Source organism: Symsagittifera roscoffensis, chromosome 9 (assembly GCF_963678635.1).
Source record: "Symsagittifera roscoffensis chromosome 9, txSymRosc1.1, whole genome shotgun sequence".
NCBI classification, from domain to species: Eukaryota; Metazoa; Xenacoelomorpha; order Acoela; family Convolutidae; genus Symsagittifera; species Symsagittifera roscoffensis.
Window position 1 is genome coordinate 1,305,366 of NC_087070.1, and position 15,190 is coordinate 1,320,555.

The following is a 15,190-nucleotide window of genomic DNA, read 5'->3' on the forward strand; positions in this document are numbered from 1 at the left end:
GTGAGGCCCATAAGTACGCAAATTATAATAAAAAAACCTGTTCATTCATATTTAAAAACTTATGCTGATACCATTAGTCGTAGATTTTTAAAGCATCATGCGTTTTTGACTAAATTCAAATCGAAAAAGCAAAGTTTCAGCTGTTTTTCATCAAATTTTTTGCGATTGGCAAGCGTTATCAAAAAACAGATTTCTGGATTATCAATTTGTTAAATCAAGTCAATTGAACCATTGGATAGCTCGGTTTATAGTAAATTCAATTTTTGTAACTTTTCGGGCACCTTTGTTCTGGGATTGTGAAGATCTTAGGCTTGAATTTGGCCAGGGCGTGTTTTTTTAAACGGAAATTGTTCCCTTTCAAAAAAAAAATTGCCGGCATATTTTTTGTCTGCTGAGTTGTCGCATCACTGACTTTTTGTGCTGTATCAATGTTGCTTTCTAATGAAAAATATAAAAAACACTTTTAACTTGAGCCGAAATCGAACCACGAACATATGAGCACGAGATAAACCACGAATACGGAATCGAACCACGAACACATGAGCACGAGATAAACCACGAACATGGAATCGAACCACGAACATATGAGCACGAGATAAACCACGAACAGGGAATCGAACCACGAACACAAGAGCACGAGATAAACCACGAACACGGAATCGAACCACGAAAACATGAGCACGAGATAAACCACTAACACGGAATCGAACCACGAACACATGAGCACGAGATAAACCACGAACACGGAATCGAACCACGAACACATGAGCACGAGATAACCACGAACACGGAATCGAACCACGAACACGAGATAAACCACGAACACGCAATCGAACCACGAACACATGAGCACGAGATAAACCACGAACACGGAATCGAACCACGAACACATGAGCACGAGATAAACCACGAACACGGAATCGAACCACGAACACATAAGCACGAGATAAACCACGAACACGTAATCAAACCACGAACACATCAGCACGAGATAAACGACGAACACGTAATCGAACCACGAACACATGAGCACGAGATAAACCACGAACACGGAATCGAGCCACGAACACATGAGCACGAGATAAACCACGAACACTGAATCGAACCACGAACACATGAGCACGAGATAAACCACGAACACGGAATCGAACCACGAAAACATGAGCACGAGATAAACCACGAACATGGAATCGAACCACGAACACATGAGCACGAGATAAACCACGAACACGGAATCGAACCACGAACAGATGAGCACGAGATAAACCACGAACACGGAATCGAACCACGAACACATGAGTACGAGATAAACCACGAACACGGAATCGAACCACGAACACGAGATTAAGCGTCTCACGTCTATCTTTGCATCTGCGCCATGGTCGCTTAAAAATCGTCAAATACTAGTCACCAATTTAGGAGATACAAAAAGATGCTTTAATTGCCCATGCTTAAAAAAACTGGTCTGTACCGGCGTCGAAATTCCGACTTGGATCATCTCGTCCTCGCATATGCGCTACGGTTGTATGGCAACCATCAAACTCCAGTCCTCAATATAGAATATACAAGGGATACTAATTAAATGCCGACGATATGCCGACACATTTGCTACAAAATGAGCACTTCTAATAGCTAGACGAGCTAGAAAAAAGTTAACTTTGTAATCTGACACTACGCTTGCGAATGTTATAAAGGAGCGCAAGAGTATTTTACGTCATCGAGCTGAAAAGCTCGTATGCTGGGCCTTCCGCTCGTGAAATACTTGGCCTTGAAAAATGTTCGCTCCAATAACGTTTTTCAGGGCCCCAGGTTCACGCTTTCCTTTCATGTATTTTTTCTTTCTTTATGAACATTGTAATATAAACCAGGTTTCTCACTTTTCTAGCATGAAAAAGAAGGAAACATATTTAAATTAACATTAACAAATGATTAGTGACATAAAAGCAAAAACAAAAACTGTAATGAAATTAAACAGTTTATGGCAATTCGAGCCAATGGTTTTTTACAGCAACTTTTCTACTCAACAAATAGAACTAATCAAATCAAACTAACTCATAGAACATGAGGAAACTTCATTTTACTGCAATATTCAAGGTCCTTTTCTTTCCTGGAAATTTTTTTCGAAAACAAGGATTGTCAAATCTTGTTTCCTTTTGAAACATCAATGAAAAAATCATGAACATTCATCAAGGCCGAAATTCGTATATTCCAACACTTTGCACTCATTTAACGTCTTTTCATTGACCCTCAAGATTTAAATTGACTTCGTAACTCTGCACTATTTTATCAGGATTTATGATAAAGCAATTTTTTGTCTTTTTGCAATACGTGATATCAATCCTCGGACGCATAATCAAGCAAAACTTCACATTTTTACTCTCTAAAACCACGTTTTCTAATTAGTAACAAGTTTATGGACAGGATTATTTAAGACTTCATTTCTCAATATTGTTTTTGACCTTTAAGGTCTGCGACCAGTGGCTTCATATATAAAAAAGAAAACAGAATTTTTTTTTAGAAAGAACCAAACTTTTGGAGAATAAATTTGTTACTAATTAATGAATATTTTTTTACACATTAAGTGTCGGTTCCATGTTGACAAAAACCAACACACCCATTACTACAAATAACGCCAAAACTGTATATAAAGTCAGTTTGAAGTATTTCACAATCTGCGATCCGGTCGTAGTGTTACCAGGCGACTGATTTTTCCTTTCAGCTCCTGTTGATGTTCGCTTATCAAGTGGTGCAGGTTGGGCTACGTTCCTCCGAACGCCTATATCAAATACAATTTTTTTTAAAAAACCTAACAAAAACTAAGAATGTTCCGACCACAATTATCATTGCAGAAAACGTAGAAAAATCACTTTTTTGAGTTTTTATAGCTGGTTTATCGGTGCTAATTTTTCGAGCTGAATAAGTCTACCACTGATAATCCCATTATCGATTTTTTATTGATTTTTTTCTATTGAACCTGAAAAGAAAAAAATATGCAACAGACAGTTGGAAAAGAGTCAATGAACGCAATTAAAAAGAAAAAAAAACGACTTGTTTTTTGAAAAAATCTGAACTTTCGAATTTCAAAAAGTCGATGCCCTTAAGGCTCTTTGAATTTCAAGAACAATTTATGATTGGCACTATTTCGATGAAATTGACCAAATTTGAGAAAACAGTATCAATCAGTAATTTTTTTTATTTTGTTGGGAAATCTTAAAGTTAAACCACTTTCGAAACTAGATATCAATCACGAGTTTTGTTACTTTACACTTAAGCTGTTCAATAGTGGAGTTTGCCTTCCTTTTATGCGAAAAAGTATATGTGAGCCTCAACAAATTAGAAGACTTTTCCTGAAAAAAATCATGAGGACCTATAAAAGAGTCTGAACTAAGTTCATCGATTCTTAAAAAAAATAGATCCCTTAAAACTCTTTGAAAGTCTAGAGCAACTTATGATTTACACTTTTTTGATAAAATTAACCAAATTTGAGAAAACTGTATCAATCGGTAAGCTTTTTATTATGCTTGGGATCTGAAAATTAAATTCCACTTTCGAAACTAAAAACCGATCAAGTTTTTTGTGAACTTTCACTTTTGCTGTTCGATAAAGGAGTTTGCCTTCCTTTTAAGCATAAAAGTAAAAATGATCCTGAACATTTTAAAGACTTTTCCTTAAAAAAATCTTCAGCACCTATGAAAGAGTCTGAATTACGTTCATCGATTCTTAAAAAATTGTTTAATTTTTGGAACACATTACAATGGTTTTTTTTTAGTCTTTTTTTTAAAGTCGGAAATATGAATGGAAGTGCTTTAACATAATACCACGGTGGATGACCAACAAGCTTTCGAGGTAGTCAAAATTGAGAATAAAACGAATTAAATGCTACAATTTTTAGTCCACAAAACAACTTTGAGCTTGTAAGTTGGTCTTTTTCTGGGTGGACAATTGGTTGAGTCTATAATTAAAATTCGAAATGACCAAACTTGAGAAAACTGTATCAATCAGTCATATTTTTTATTTTGCCGGGGAAATCTGAAAACTATATGCCACTTTCGAAACTAGATGTCCAGCACGTTATTTGTGACCTTTCCACTTGTGCTGTTCGATATTGGAGTTTGCCTTCGTTTTAACAAAGGAAATACACCGTAGAAAACTATCACGTTTTTTGTGATCTTTACACTTTTGCTGTTCGATAAGGAAGTTTGCCTTCCTTTCACGCATAAAAGTAAAGATGTGCCTGAACAATTTTAAAGACTTTTCCTGAAAAAAATGTTCAGCACCTATAAAAGAGTGAATTACGTTCATCGATTCTTAAAAAATCGTTTAATTTTTGGAACACATAACAATGGTTTGTTTTTTTAGTCTTTATTTTTTTAAAGTCGGAATAATGAATGGAAGTGCTTTAACATAATACCACAAAGGATGACTAACAAGCTTTCGAGGTAGTCAAAATTGAGAATAAAAGGAATTGAATGCTACAATTTTTAGTCCACAAAACAACTTTGAGCTTGTAAGTTGGTCTTTTTCTGGGTGGACAATTGGTTGAGTCTTTAATTAAAATTCGAAATGACCAAACTTGAGAAAACAGTATCAATCAGTCATTTTTTTCATTTTGCCGGGAAATCTGAAAACTATATGCCACTTTCGAAACTAGATGTCCAGCACGTTATTTGTGACCTTTCCAATTGTGCTGTTCGATATTGGAGTTTGCCTTCGTTTTAACAAAGGAATTACACCGTAGAAAACGATCACGTTTTTTGTGATCTTAAAACTTTGCTGTTCGATAAGGAAGTTTGCGTTCCTTTCACGCATAAAAGTAAAGATGTGCCTGAACAATTTTAAAGACTTTTCCTGAAAAAAATGTTCAGCACCTATAAAAGAGTGAATTACGTTCATCGATTCTTAAAAAATCGTTTAATTTTTGGAACACATAACAATGGTTTGTTTTTTTAGTCTTTATTTTTTTAAAGTCGGAATAATGAATGGAAGTGCTTTAACATAATACCACAAAGGATGACTAACAAGCTTTCGAGGTAGTCAAAATTGAGAATAAAAGGAATTGAATGCTACAATTTTTAGTCCACAAAACAACTTTGAGCTTGTAAGTTGGTCTTTTTCTGGGTGGACAATTGGTTGAGTCTTTAATTAAAATTCGAAATGACCAAACTTGAGAAAACAGTATCAATCAGTCATTTTTTTCATTTTGCCGGGGAAATCTGAAAACTATATGCCACTTTCGAAACTAGATGTCCAGCACGTTATTTGTGACCTTTCCACTTGTGCTGTTCGATATTGGAGTTTGCCTTCGTTTTAACAAAGGAAATACACCGTAGAAAACGATCACGTTTTTTGTGATCTTAACACTTTGCTGTTCGATAGTGGAGTTTGCCTTCCTTTTACGCGAAAAAGTAAATATGAGCCTAAAAAATTTTGAAAACTTTTCCTGAAAAAAATTATCGGCGCCTATAAAAGAGTCTGAACTACGTTCAACGATCTTTTTTACTAGAACTCTAAATTTACTTTTACTAAATTTATGATTAATACCTTTTTTGATAAAGTTAACCAAATTTGTGAAAACTGTATGAATCAGTAAATTTTTATTTCGATGGGAAATCTGAAAATTAAGTTCCACTTTCGAAATTAGATATCTATCACGTTTTTGTGATCTAGCACTTTTGCTGTTCGATAGTGGAAATTGCCTTCTTTTACGCGAAAAAGTAGATATGAGCGTGAACAAATTTGAAGACTTTCCCAGAGAAAAAATCATCAGCACCTATAAAAGAGTCTGAACTACGTTAATCGATTCTTAAAAAATCATAACATTTTTGGAACATACAAATATTTTTTTTATGTCGGAATATTGAATGGAAGGGCTTTAACATAATACCAGTGGATGACCAACAAGCTTTCGAGTAAGTCGAAACCGAGAATAAAAGCAATCAATGCTACAATTTTTAGTCCAGAAAACAATTTTGAGCTAGTAATTTGGTCTTTTTCTGGGTATAATTGGTTTTTCTGGGTGGTAATTGGTTTTTTATTTAAATTCATTTTAAAAACTCTGAAATAAACATGAGGCTCTCATACCCCCACTGTAAGGTTGATGACTGTCTCTGGCAAACTGGGATGCCTGGGAGGGTGTATGTCCAGCTGTCGGCTGGATTCTCTGCCGCATTTGAGGGTACTTCACAGGCACATCACTAGAAAACCAAGAAACCCAATTAGAGAAAACTGAGTCAATAGTTGAGTTCTTTTTCTTGTACCACAAATCCCAATCAACAAAAAATTAGTACACAAATATTTAAACAGAAGCGAAACTGCGCTTTGCATCTCTTGCGAAGATTAAAATAAATAAAGAGACGTGGGTGCACAATGCCAACACAAGCGACAAAACGCCAAGAAGTAGCTTTAAAGAGATCAAAAGAGAAAAGGACAAGAAAATAAAAAAAATATTAAAGAGATTTGAAAAAAGAAAACCCTCTACGGAAAACGAACCAGAGGCCACGAGCATCCAGTTCGACTGGCCTACACAACTTAACTACTGACCTTGAAAGAACCAAAACACTTGCCACTGATAAAATGGAAAACTCATCTATTTAACTGCTAATACTGTGCAGCATAAAAGCCACCAAAATGAGCACTAGTTATGCGAGTTGTATTAAAAAACAGAGTAGTCGTAATATAAATCAATGCTCACTAGCTTGCGTACATATATATATATATACGAAATCAAATTTAAACAGCAGCTAAAAAACCCAACCAAAAAATCAAAAGACCAAGCCAAAAAAAATCCGTCAACAGAAACCTGAAAAATTTCATTAACTCAAGAAAATTAAAAAAAATTGATTGTCAATTTGAAAACTTCTCAAATTTCGAAGAAACAAATACAACAAGTTAAAGCTCTTTGAACTTCAGAAATCTTTCAATTTCGACAGTTTACTCATAAAACCGAACCAATTAGAGAAAACAGGGGAAATAAATAATTTTTTAATCCGCTGGGAAATTAAATTATTCAAAAGCACCTTTGAGCCTAACATTCACATTTTTCGCACCGTTTGCATAATCGTAATTGGAGAACAGAATATGACTTCCATTCAGCATATGAAGTTGAATTGAACTTAGAAAAATCATACCGCTAAACGGCTAAAAATCAAATCAAACAAGTCAAACCACCAAAAATCAAATTTATGCGTGAAAACTTCAACACTTTTTTCAGAAAAAAGAACAAACAGAAAGCACAAAACCTGAACTATTGACTTCTCTTCCTTCAATTATCTGCATCATTACAGGAATACATCAAATGGATTTTGAACACCGGTGAAAAACGCTTAAATTATTAGACAGTCCCGTGCTGTCGCAATTAGGCCTAAAAATAATTTTTTTTTTCAAGTCGAGGCATGGACTGTACCTCTCGGCCAAACGCCCGCAAATAAAATACTGAAATTTATTGATCAAACATTGCGACTTATTTTTCAAACATAAGAGAAAAAAAATACATGGCAAATTTTTCTTAAATTTCTTACAAAAAAAATTTCTTATAACAATTTATGATCAATACTACTTTTTGATAAAATAAACGTAATTAAGGTAATTTTTTCAATCAGCTTGGAAATCTGAAAATTAAACTCCATTTTTGAAACAAGAAATTGATCACGTTTTTCGTAACCTTCACATTTTGCTGTTTGATAGTGAAGTTTACCTTCCTTTTAACAAAGAAAATGATCTGAACTTAAGAACTCAAAAGTCAAACCGCAAAAAAAAACAAATTTGAGCCTGGACAAATTTTGATACTTTTCCTAAAACAACCAAATAATATCATCATGACCTATATAAAATTTCACTACAATCATCGACTCTTAAAAATGAAGCCACCAAATGATTCAGTGATTCTTTTAGAAAAATTGTTAACCTGAAAAAGTGTGCTCTGACTTGGTAACGCTTACTAGTCAAAGCGCAATAAACACTTGAGCATGCCAGGATCCGATCCAAAATATTTCAAAAATTGTTCATTTCTCTCGATACCTTTTTATAAATCGAAGGACTACAACAAAACTGAGCTCAAAGCATCCGACTGTTTAAAGCTAACCCGAATAGTTTTGAAGAGTGGGTCCCACCGGGACTGCTGCTGTTCGAAAAGGCGCTCACTGGAGTCACTGAAACAGAACATGGACCAAATATATAATCACATCATTATAAATGAACCACAAAAAACTTCAGTTTTCGACCGGACAATTGAAAAATTGGATATCATTTATTGGTGATTCCTACCTCCTATTGATGACCTGCCCGTCAATCCCCCTGCTGCTGGTGAGTTGGGGTAGTTATGTGGTGTCGAAGTGAGATTGGCGGAGTTCATCTGACCACTACTGACACGAAATAAACATGAATGAACTTAGATTCTCATACAATTCGATTAGATTCTCATCTACTATATTGAAAAAAAAAATTGCTATTTTTTGTAATTGAAATAAGTTGCGAATAAACTCAGTGGTTTAATTTCAGCTCATTTTGGTTTAAACTATACCTTATCTCGATTTAACAACGGTAGTCTCTTTAAAAATCTTCAAAACTTACTATAACGACTGCTCGCGTGATCCGCTTGAAGCACCTTAAATACAAGAGATTTTTACTCAATTATCATAACAAATTACTCGCATATTACGATTCCAGAATACAAGAACAAATTTAACCGCATAAGATGCAACGGCAACGACTTCAAACACTTAATTTTGCCTATTCAAATTTCTATTGGTTTCCAGCTACTCACAGCTATCTTGACTATCGACCCCTGTTAATTTCATTCAAAATAATTGAGAAATATGCTGGCGAACAATGCTTACTTGATTTATTTCTAACTTCGACATCTGAAAACCTTCCTTTAAACAATCCCCCTCCTTCCAATGCAGTTCTCTGTGGAGTGCCATCTCCCCCTGGTCCCGTATAACCATCACCTCTCATATCTTCCAAATAGTCCCCGCCCATCGACTGCCTCTGCTGAACAGACGGCGGCTGGCGATCTCCGATTCGGTTGTACGAGAACGGACTTTTTTGGACCATCGGCGGATTGTTGTTTTGCTCTGCGCGAGGCATCGCGCTCGAAGAGGCTTTCGGAGACGTATAATGGCCTCCATTTGCACTGGAAAGAGGACTGCGAGGCTGAGCTTCGTTTACTGATGGCCTGTACTCATTTGGAAAACCTTCGTTTATATCACTGGGCGAAGTGGAATAAGACGCAGTTGTGGAGCTTTTGGAGTCACCACTTGCTCCAGAACCCTCATTTACTAAACAAGCATAACCGACATTTAGAATTGACATTACTTCCTTTGTTACTTTTAGCCCTTCTCTTCAAAAAAAAAAACTTTTTAAAAATCTGCAAAAAATGGAACAAAAAATTAATTCATTTTTCCAGTTTTTGAAACATTTTCTGCAATGATATTTGTTGTCCGAGAGTTCAGTGATACTTGCACAACAGAATTGATCAGCGGAGCTCTGAAAAGATAATACGGATTTTACATGGGAGAGGGGAAAAGTTATTCATAGATAGCGCCCTGATTTTAAAATGAGAGGCTCTCATTCACAAAAACTTCGAAGGACGAAACGCAAAACTGAGAACGATTTCAAAATAATTGACCAAAATTATTTGATGGTCGTGTGCATTTAAAAAGATGATTACTAACGATGATTTGATAGTTTCAGTTGATAGACACGGCGTGTAGAATCTGAAACAAAAGGTGCATTAATAACATTGGTAATCGACCACAGTTCTTAAACTGTTACATGCTGGAGTAATGGTTATCTTCATACAAAGCCGTATTTTTCTTGAGAAGAGTTCATGTACATTTGTTTTTTAGCTAAGATAAGCAATAGAAAAGCATACATTTCAACTTTCATGAGGTAAAAAATCCACTTCTGTCAATTTCGTTATTAATCGTAACTCTAAATATACAGTTTCCTACAGCATAATACATTACCTGAGGGCAGGTGCACATTTAGCAGCGGGAAAAACCTCTAGGTATTCGATCCCTTGACCGCCCGAAAGATCCCCCTTTGACCCAGTTTGGACGGTATCTTTTTTGACATCAAATTTTGTCAAAGTAAGGACTTTTTGGTAATTTAGAACAACCTTGGAGCACCGATTTGATCAATCTTTCGTGAAAAAAATTTCGTGAAAAGTATAGCCTCGTAAAAATGATTCGAGAAAACCTAAATATGATAAGCCCTTCATATGTGTTCGACATTCATTGATGCATTTCAGAGAGACGAACCTATCCATTCAGTTGGCCTCGGTCAAAAATTTCAAAAATTTGAAAACTGACTTATTTTTGGGATTGCTTCATTCTGGAATTAAGGATTTCCCTCATCATCTCACCTGTGATTGGCCCGACAAAAGTGGAAAACGTCTTCAATTTGGACCTCAATTCGTCATCTGACAATCGCTCGATTTCATCCATTCTGAAATGACCACTATAACCAAAACACTGTTACCCACTTACGCAAATCTTGACCAAGTCAAATCATTCTCCGTGACAGAAAAGCTTATTGACAAAAGAGGAACTTATCAAGCAGTTACTCCGCAGACAATTGAGTGAAGAACCGTCGAGCTAAAAAAAAAAGTGCCCAAAAAATTTTAGGCTATTAAACTATAGCTGGAAAAAGCTATAATTTTGTAGCTTTGAGCAATAAAAAATTTGAACTAAGTTTTTCAGCCACCACAGCCCAATACAAATACGAATGAAAAAGTATTTTCGTCCCTCAAGCAATGTACCGCGAAGTTTTTAATCCTACGTAACATAAGCTGAACCATTCAATCCGAAGAAACCTTCAAAGCGAAAAAAACGCGAGAAAAGAAAAAAAAACGAAAAGGAAATCATTCAAAAACCATAGGTGGTAAACTTGAAAATTACTGAAACAAATACGAAAGAATTTGAAAAATGAAAAAATTGCTTCAACTGCAAGAAAAACCATGCTTTGCAAAGTAAGCAGATAAAAATAGGCAAAAAAATGATAGTCCAAAAAAACATTTTCTGAAAAAAAACTTAAAAAAGAAAAATTCTGACTTTTAAGCAGATTCGAGCCCAGCGCCTTTGTTGTCACAAGCGAGGGCGTTACCTCTATGCTACCGAATCACAACATGAACTTGGATTTGAATTTAATATGGGTTACGTAATATCAAAGAATCGAATGCTGTTGGCAAGTAGCTAGCGGGAAACAAAGTCATGTTCCCCATTAATATACGCTTGTGAATCGCAAGAGTAAGACCCTAAATTTTTGGGTCAATAATTCAGAAATTATGAGTGATGAATTTGAACTACGATTGAACCATCACTTTAAATATTGATACAGAGCTTGGACCTTATGTCATTAACCTGTCTAGACAATGCCTTAAATCTGCTGCTTTATGTTTATTCAAACTTGAGTATTTTCTTTTTCCAATATCTTCTTTTATGTTTTCAGATTTATATATTTTTCCTTGTCTTTGAAGATCACAAATTTGTCTTTCATTTGATAAAACGGGCAGTGCTGTGTAACCAAATTGGGTTCGTTAACTGTCCCCTCACTGATTCTGGTGCTTCATATTTAAATTCTCTTTAGATGCAAATTTACCATTAACAATGAGAAATAAATTCTTTCTTTCTAGGAGTCGCGTTTTCACTAAGATTTGTAATTATCTAGAAATTCATCTAAAACAATCATTAGTGCAGTGTGTCTCATTTTATTGACATCATTTGTTTTCGATCTTACAAGGGGCACAGCCAAAACTGGATGTACCTGTTTGACCTTTTAAAAATTAGTTGTACTAATACCTTAATTGTTTCTCTACTAAAACAAGAAATAGTTAATTTTTTTGAGAATCTGGAATTTTCAAGAAGAAAACACAAAACAATTTTCTCAAAAAGTTAGAGCGTAGCAGTTTATGCACAAAGGCTTCACACAACCTGTTAACTCGTTCAAGCTTTTGATATCAGATTAGACTGGACATTTTTCGAGAAAAAAACAAAAAAATTCGAAAACTTGACTTTTCCCATGGCCTTAAATTTTGTTTAAAAAATTTGGGCGTCGCCACTAACACAGGATGATAATCTTCCATTGAACCTACAACTCAGATTTGGGAGGATAGATTTCGAGAAAAATCGAAAGATTCAAAAAACGGCAGAAAAATAAATATTTGACTTTTCCGAGGGCCATAACTTTTTGTGAAAAAACATTTGGCCATAGCCGCTTAAATAGGGATGCTTCACACAGGCTGTTCCTTCGATTGAAACCATAAATCTGAGAATTGGACGGGTAGTTTCCTGGAAAACTTGGAAAAACTATCAAAACATCAAAATTTTGACTTTCATCAAAATTTTGACTTTTCCGAAGACGATAACTTTTGTCTACAGCCGCTAATGCAGAAGAACTTGAACCAACCCGTTCTCTACATTGAGCTCAAAATCTCAAATTCGGTATGATGCTTTTCGAAAAATTTTAAAAACGGTCAAAAATCGAAAATTTGACTTTTCCGAGGGCCATTAATTATTATGTAAAAAATTTGGTGTAGCCATTTACGCAGGGGAGCTGCCTACAACCCGTTCTACTATAGAGCCCAAAATCTCATATTCGGGAGGGCAGTTTTCGAGAAAACCAAAAAGCTTGGAAAGCGGTCAAAAATCGAACATTGAAAAAAATTGTTCCTTATGCAGAGAGCTTCCCAAAACCCTTTCTATACATTGAACTCAAAATCTCATATTTGGGAGGGCAGTTTTTGAGAAAACAAAGATAAAAAAAAATTTGGTCAAATATTCCCCAACACAGTTTTTGCGAAGGCTGTATAAAAATGGTGTAGAGTAAAAAGAGATTAAGCGATTACGCAGGCCCATAGGGGAGTGGGATGTCATTCCATTGGTGTCATTTTTTTGAAAATCAGGTTTTGAGAAAAAATTCAACTTTTAAAAAAGCAAAAAAAACCAACGCGTCTCAAAAGAAAGAAAATAAAACAACCAACGCCATACATATTCATGCTCAGCAGGAACTTTTATAAGCCAGTCACTAAACCCAGGAATTTTTAGAAGCCAGTCACTAAGCCACAGTTACGCGTCAGTGCAATCAAAATTTGCAAAAAATGTTCGTTTCAATCAATATATTCGCTCTTTTGAGCCAAATTGAGAGGTTCGTTATTCAAAATCTTGCTTCAAAAAAGTTATATAGCAACCATAGCATGACAAACTAGCAGCCAGAAATCGAGACGAAAGTCGATAAATTGAAAAAAAAAACATATTTATAGAAACGTCGAGAAAAACTAGATTTACCAAAATTTTTAAATCTATGTCTTAAACACAGGTCACTTTTATGAAAACCTTGACAAAGGAAAAAATGAAAACTACATTTGCATAGAAAAAAAAGAGACAATTTCTGAGCAGACAGGCGTAGAGCCAAAAAACAGTTTTTTCATGAAAAAAATTTATAACTTTTAAAAATACATAATTACCTACTTAAAAGACTCAAGCGAACATGAAACTTATTTCCGTCGTCTAACGATAAAACATGATGCCAAAAGGCCGATTCAATAAAAACCAAAAAAAAATCCAAGAAAAACAAAACAAAATTACACCGAACCGCTTTCGGAAAATCTTTTAAAAATATTAAGAAACAAATACTGAACAGCTAGCATGCTCAAAATATGTCTATTGGTTGACAAAAATGCAGGTTTGAAAAAATTGTTGGGTAAAAACCCTTCCCAGGGTTAAATCATAGGATCAGCAGTGCTAAAAACATTGTGGCGGAAAATCGGTAACTTTCGGATACTAAACTGAAATGAATCGTCAAATTTCAATTCTTTCTCAATTTTTTTAATATCGCGTAAACTAAAAAAATGGGAATTCAAATTTTGAGGCAAACTTTGGAAGCAATGGGGAAAATCTGACAGTACCTCACCGTAGGTTGGCTGATTTTAAATTTGGAGAATTAAATGCTGCAACAAAAAATGCCCGTTACATAATGTATAGATGAATGAATCCCATCTTTATACTACCTTACACTGCACTGCCCTCCCCTCCATCCTGGCATCATAGCGACAGCTTCAGATTCGGGACTTTAAATAGGCCAAGCATTCTAAAAGGAAAATCGAAAAAAATTTTTAAGCATCGTAATATACGATATATCTTAACCAGCGTATAGATACGCTATGCGCTTAACCGTTGCAAAAGAACGCTTAAATATGGCAAGACACTTGTCACACGCATTTAAATAGAGTATAGATAGATAAAGATAACACTCAACTTTCGATATCAGCCCAACGTGTATCAAAGGCAAAGTGATCCAGCCAATTTGCAAATAACGGTCCGAGCGATAATATACCTACCAACTAGTTGTGCAAATGAATGCAAGGTAAAAAATATGACTGGTCATCAAGACGTTAAAACATTTCGACGCCAAACCCCAACTTATCAAACTGCCGAATAGGAACCTGGTAAAAATAAAAGAAAATTATCTTTTAAAAAAATTTATTGGATCAAACATTCCAGTGGGCACAAAAACTAATTAACATTCGATGAATTGTTTAAAAACATAATCCAATTTCAAAAGGCCATTTGCAAGCAAACACGCAGAATCTAAAGTAAGTTTTTTACTGGTTTTCAACCTCAACTAAGTTACTGTCAACTCACATTTGAATTTAAGGCAATTGTAGCCATTTGAGCTACTATCTGATCAAAACGTCTCCAGAAAATCCCAACACATTTTATAACAACAGTTGTCATATTTTCCCTTTCTTTATCTCAAATATTGAATTTAACCCAATCTGAGTGATCAACATCAGTAGGGACTTTTTCATTTCGCTATAGCTTTTCAAAGTTGAATCGACATATGAAACAAACAATTAGACAAATATCGAGCTTTTTGATCCAGAAATTGTTTTAATTGTCGGTAGTAGACACCAATTAGTATCTTAAAAATTGCGTCTGAAAATGTTATTCAGAGCAAATTTTCGAGTTCTCTGGTTTGATTGTTTTGAGTAGTTTGTACATCTTAGGGACGTAGGGCTTATTCTTCATTTTTTTACTACACAGAATCTGCATATTCAGCTAAAACTTCAAGTACAGAATTCACAAGTTAATGAGTTTTGATGCCAATAACCGGTAAAAAATGAATTAAACGCATTTTGTGAGAGAAAAATATTGCCCCGTTTTAGAGGGTAAATTTTTTGTCCGAGTATCAA

At 34.9% G+C, this 15,190-nt stretch overlaps 1 protein-coding gene across 2 annotated transcripts; it reads right to left on the reverse strand.

Annotated features, from left to right (window-relative positions):
* Window positions 1–1,894: 1,894 nt before the first annotated feature.
* Window positions 1,895–14,065, reverse strand: LOC134854130 (uncharacterized). 2 transcript variants are annotated; one of them, XM_063870251.1, is made up of 9 exons: window positions 14,006–14,065; window positions 10,364–10,446; window positions 9,672–9,713; window positions 8,835–9,275; window positions 8,569–8,602; window positions 8,263–8,357; window positions 8,081–8,147; window positions 6,082–6,194; window positions 1,895–2,776 (listed from the first exon to the last, which is right to left on the reverse strand). In XM_063870251.1, the coding sequence occupies exons 1-9, from the start codon at window positions 14,041–14,043 to the stop codon at window positions 2,571–2,573; spliced, it is 1,119 nt and encodes a 372-aa protein (XP_063726321.1). In that variant the 5' UTR covers window positions 14,044–14,065; the 3' UTR covers window positions 1,895–2,570. The 2 variants fall into 2 exon arrangements, with proteins under 2 accessions (XP_063726321.1, XP_063726320.1); XM_063870250.1 differs by having other exon boundaries at window positions 8,263–8,360; window positions 14,006–14,061.
* Window positions 14,066–15,190: the final 1,125 nt, after the last annotated feature.

Excerpts from the sequence above, each read along its gene's own strand:
- LOC134854130 (XM_063870250.1), bottom strand. The coding sequence starts at position 14,043 with ATGATGCCAGGATGGAGGGGAGGGCAGTGCAGTGTAAG. Across the intron at positions 6,195-8,080 it reads CACTCTTCAAAACTATTCGG|TGATGTGCCTGTGAAGTACC; the intron begins GTTAGCTTTAAA and ends TTGGTTTTCTAG. Across the intron at positions 2,777-6,081 it reads TCATCAACCTTACAGTGGGG|GCGTTCGGAGGAACGTAGCC; the intron begins GTATGAGAGCCT and ends TATTTGATATAG.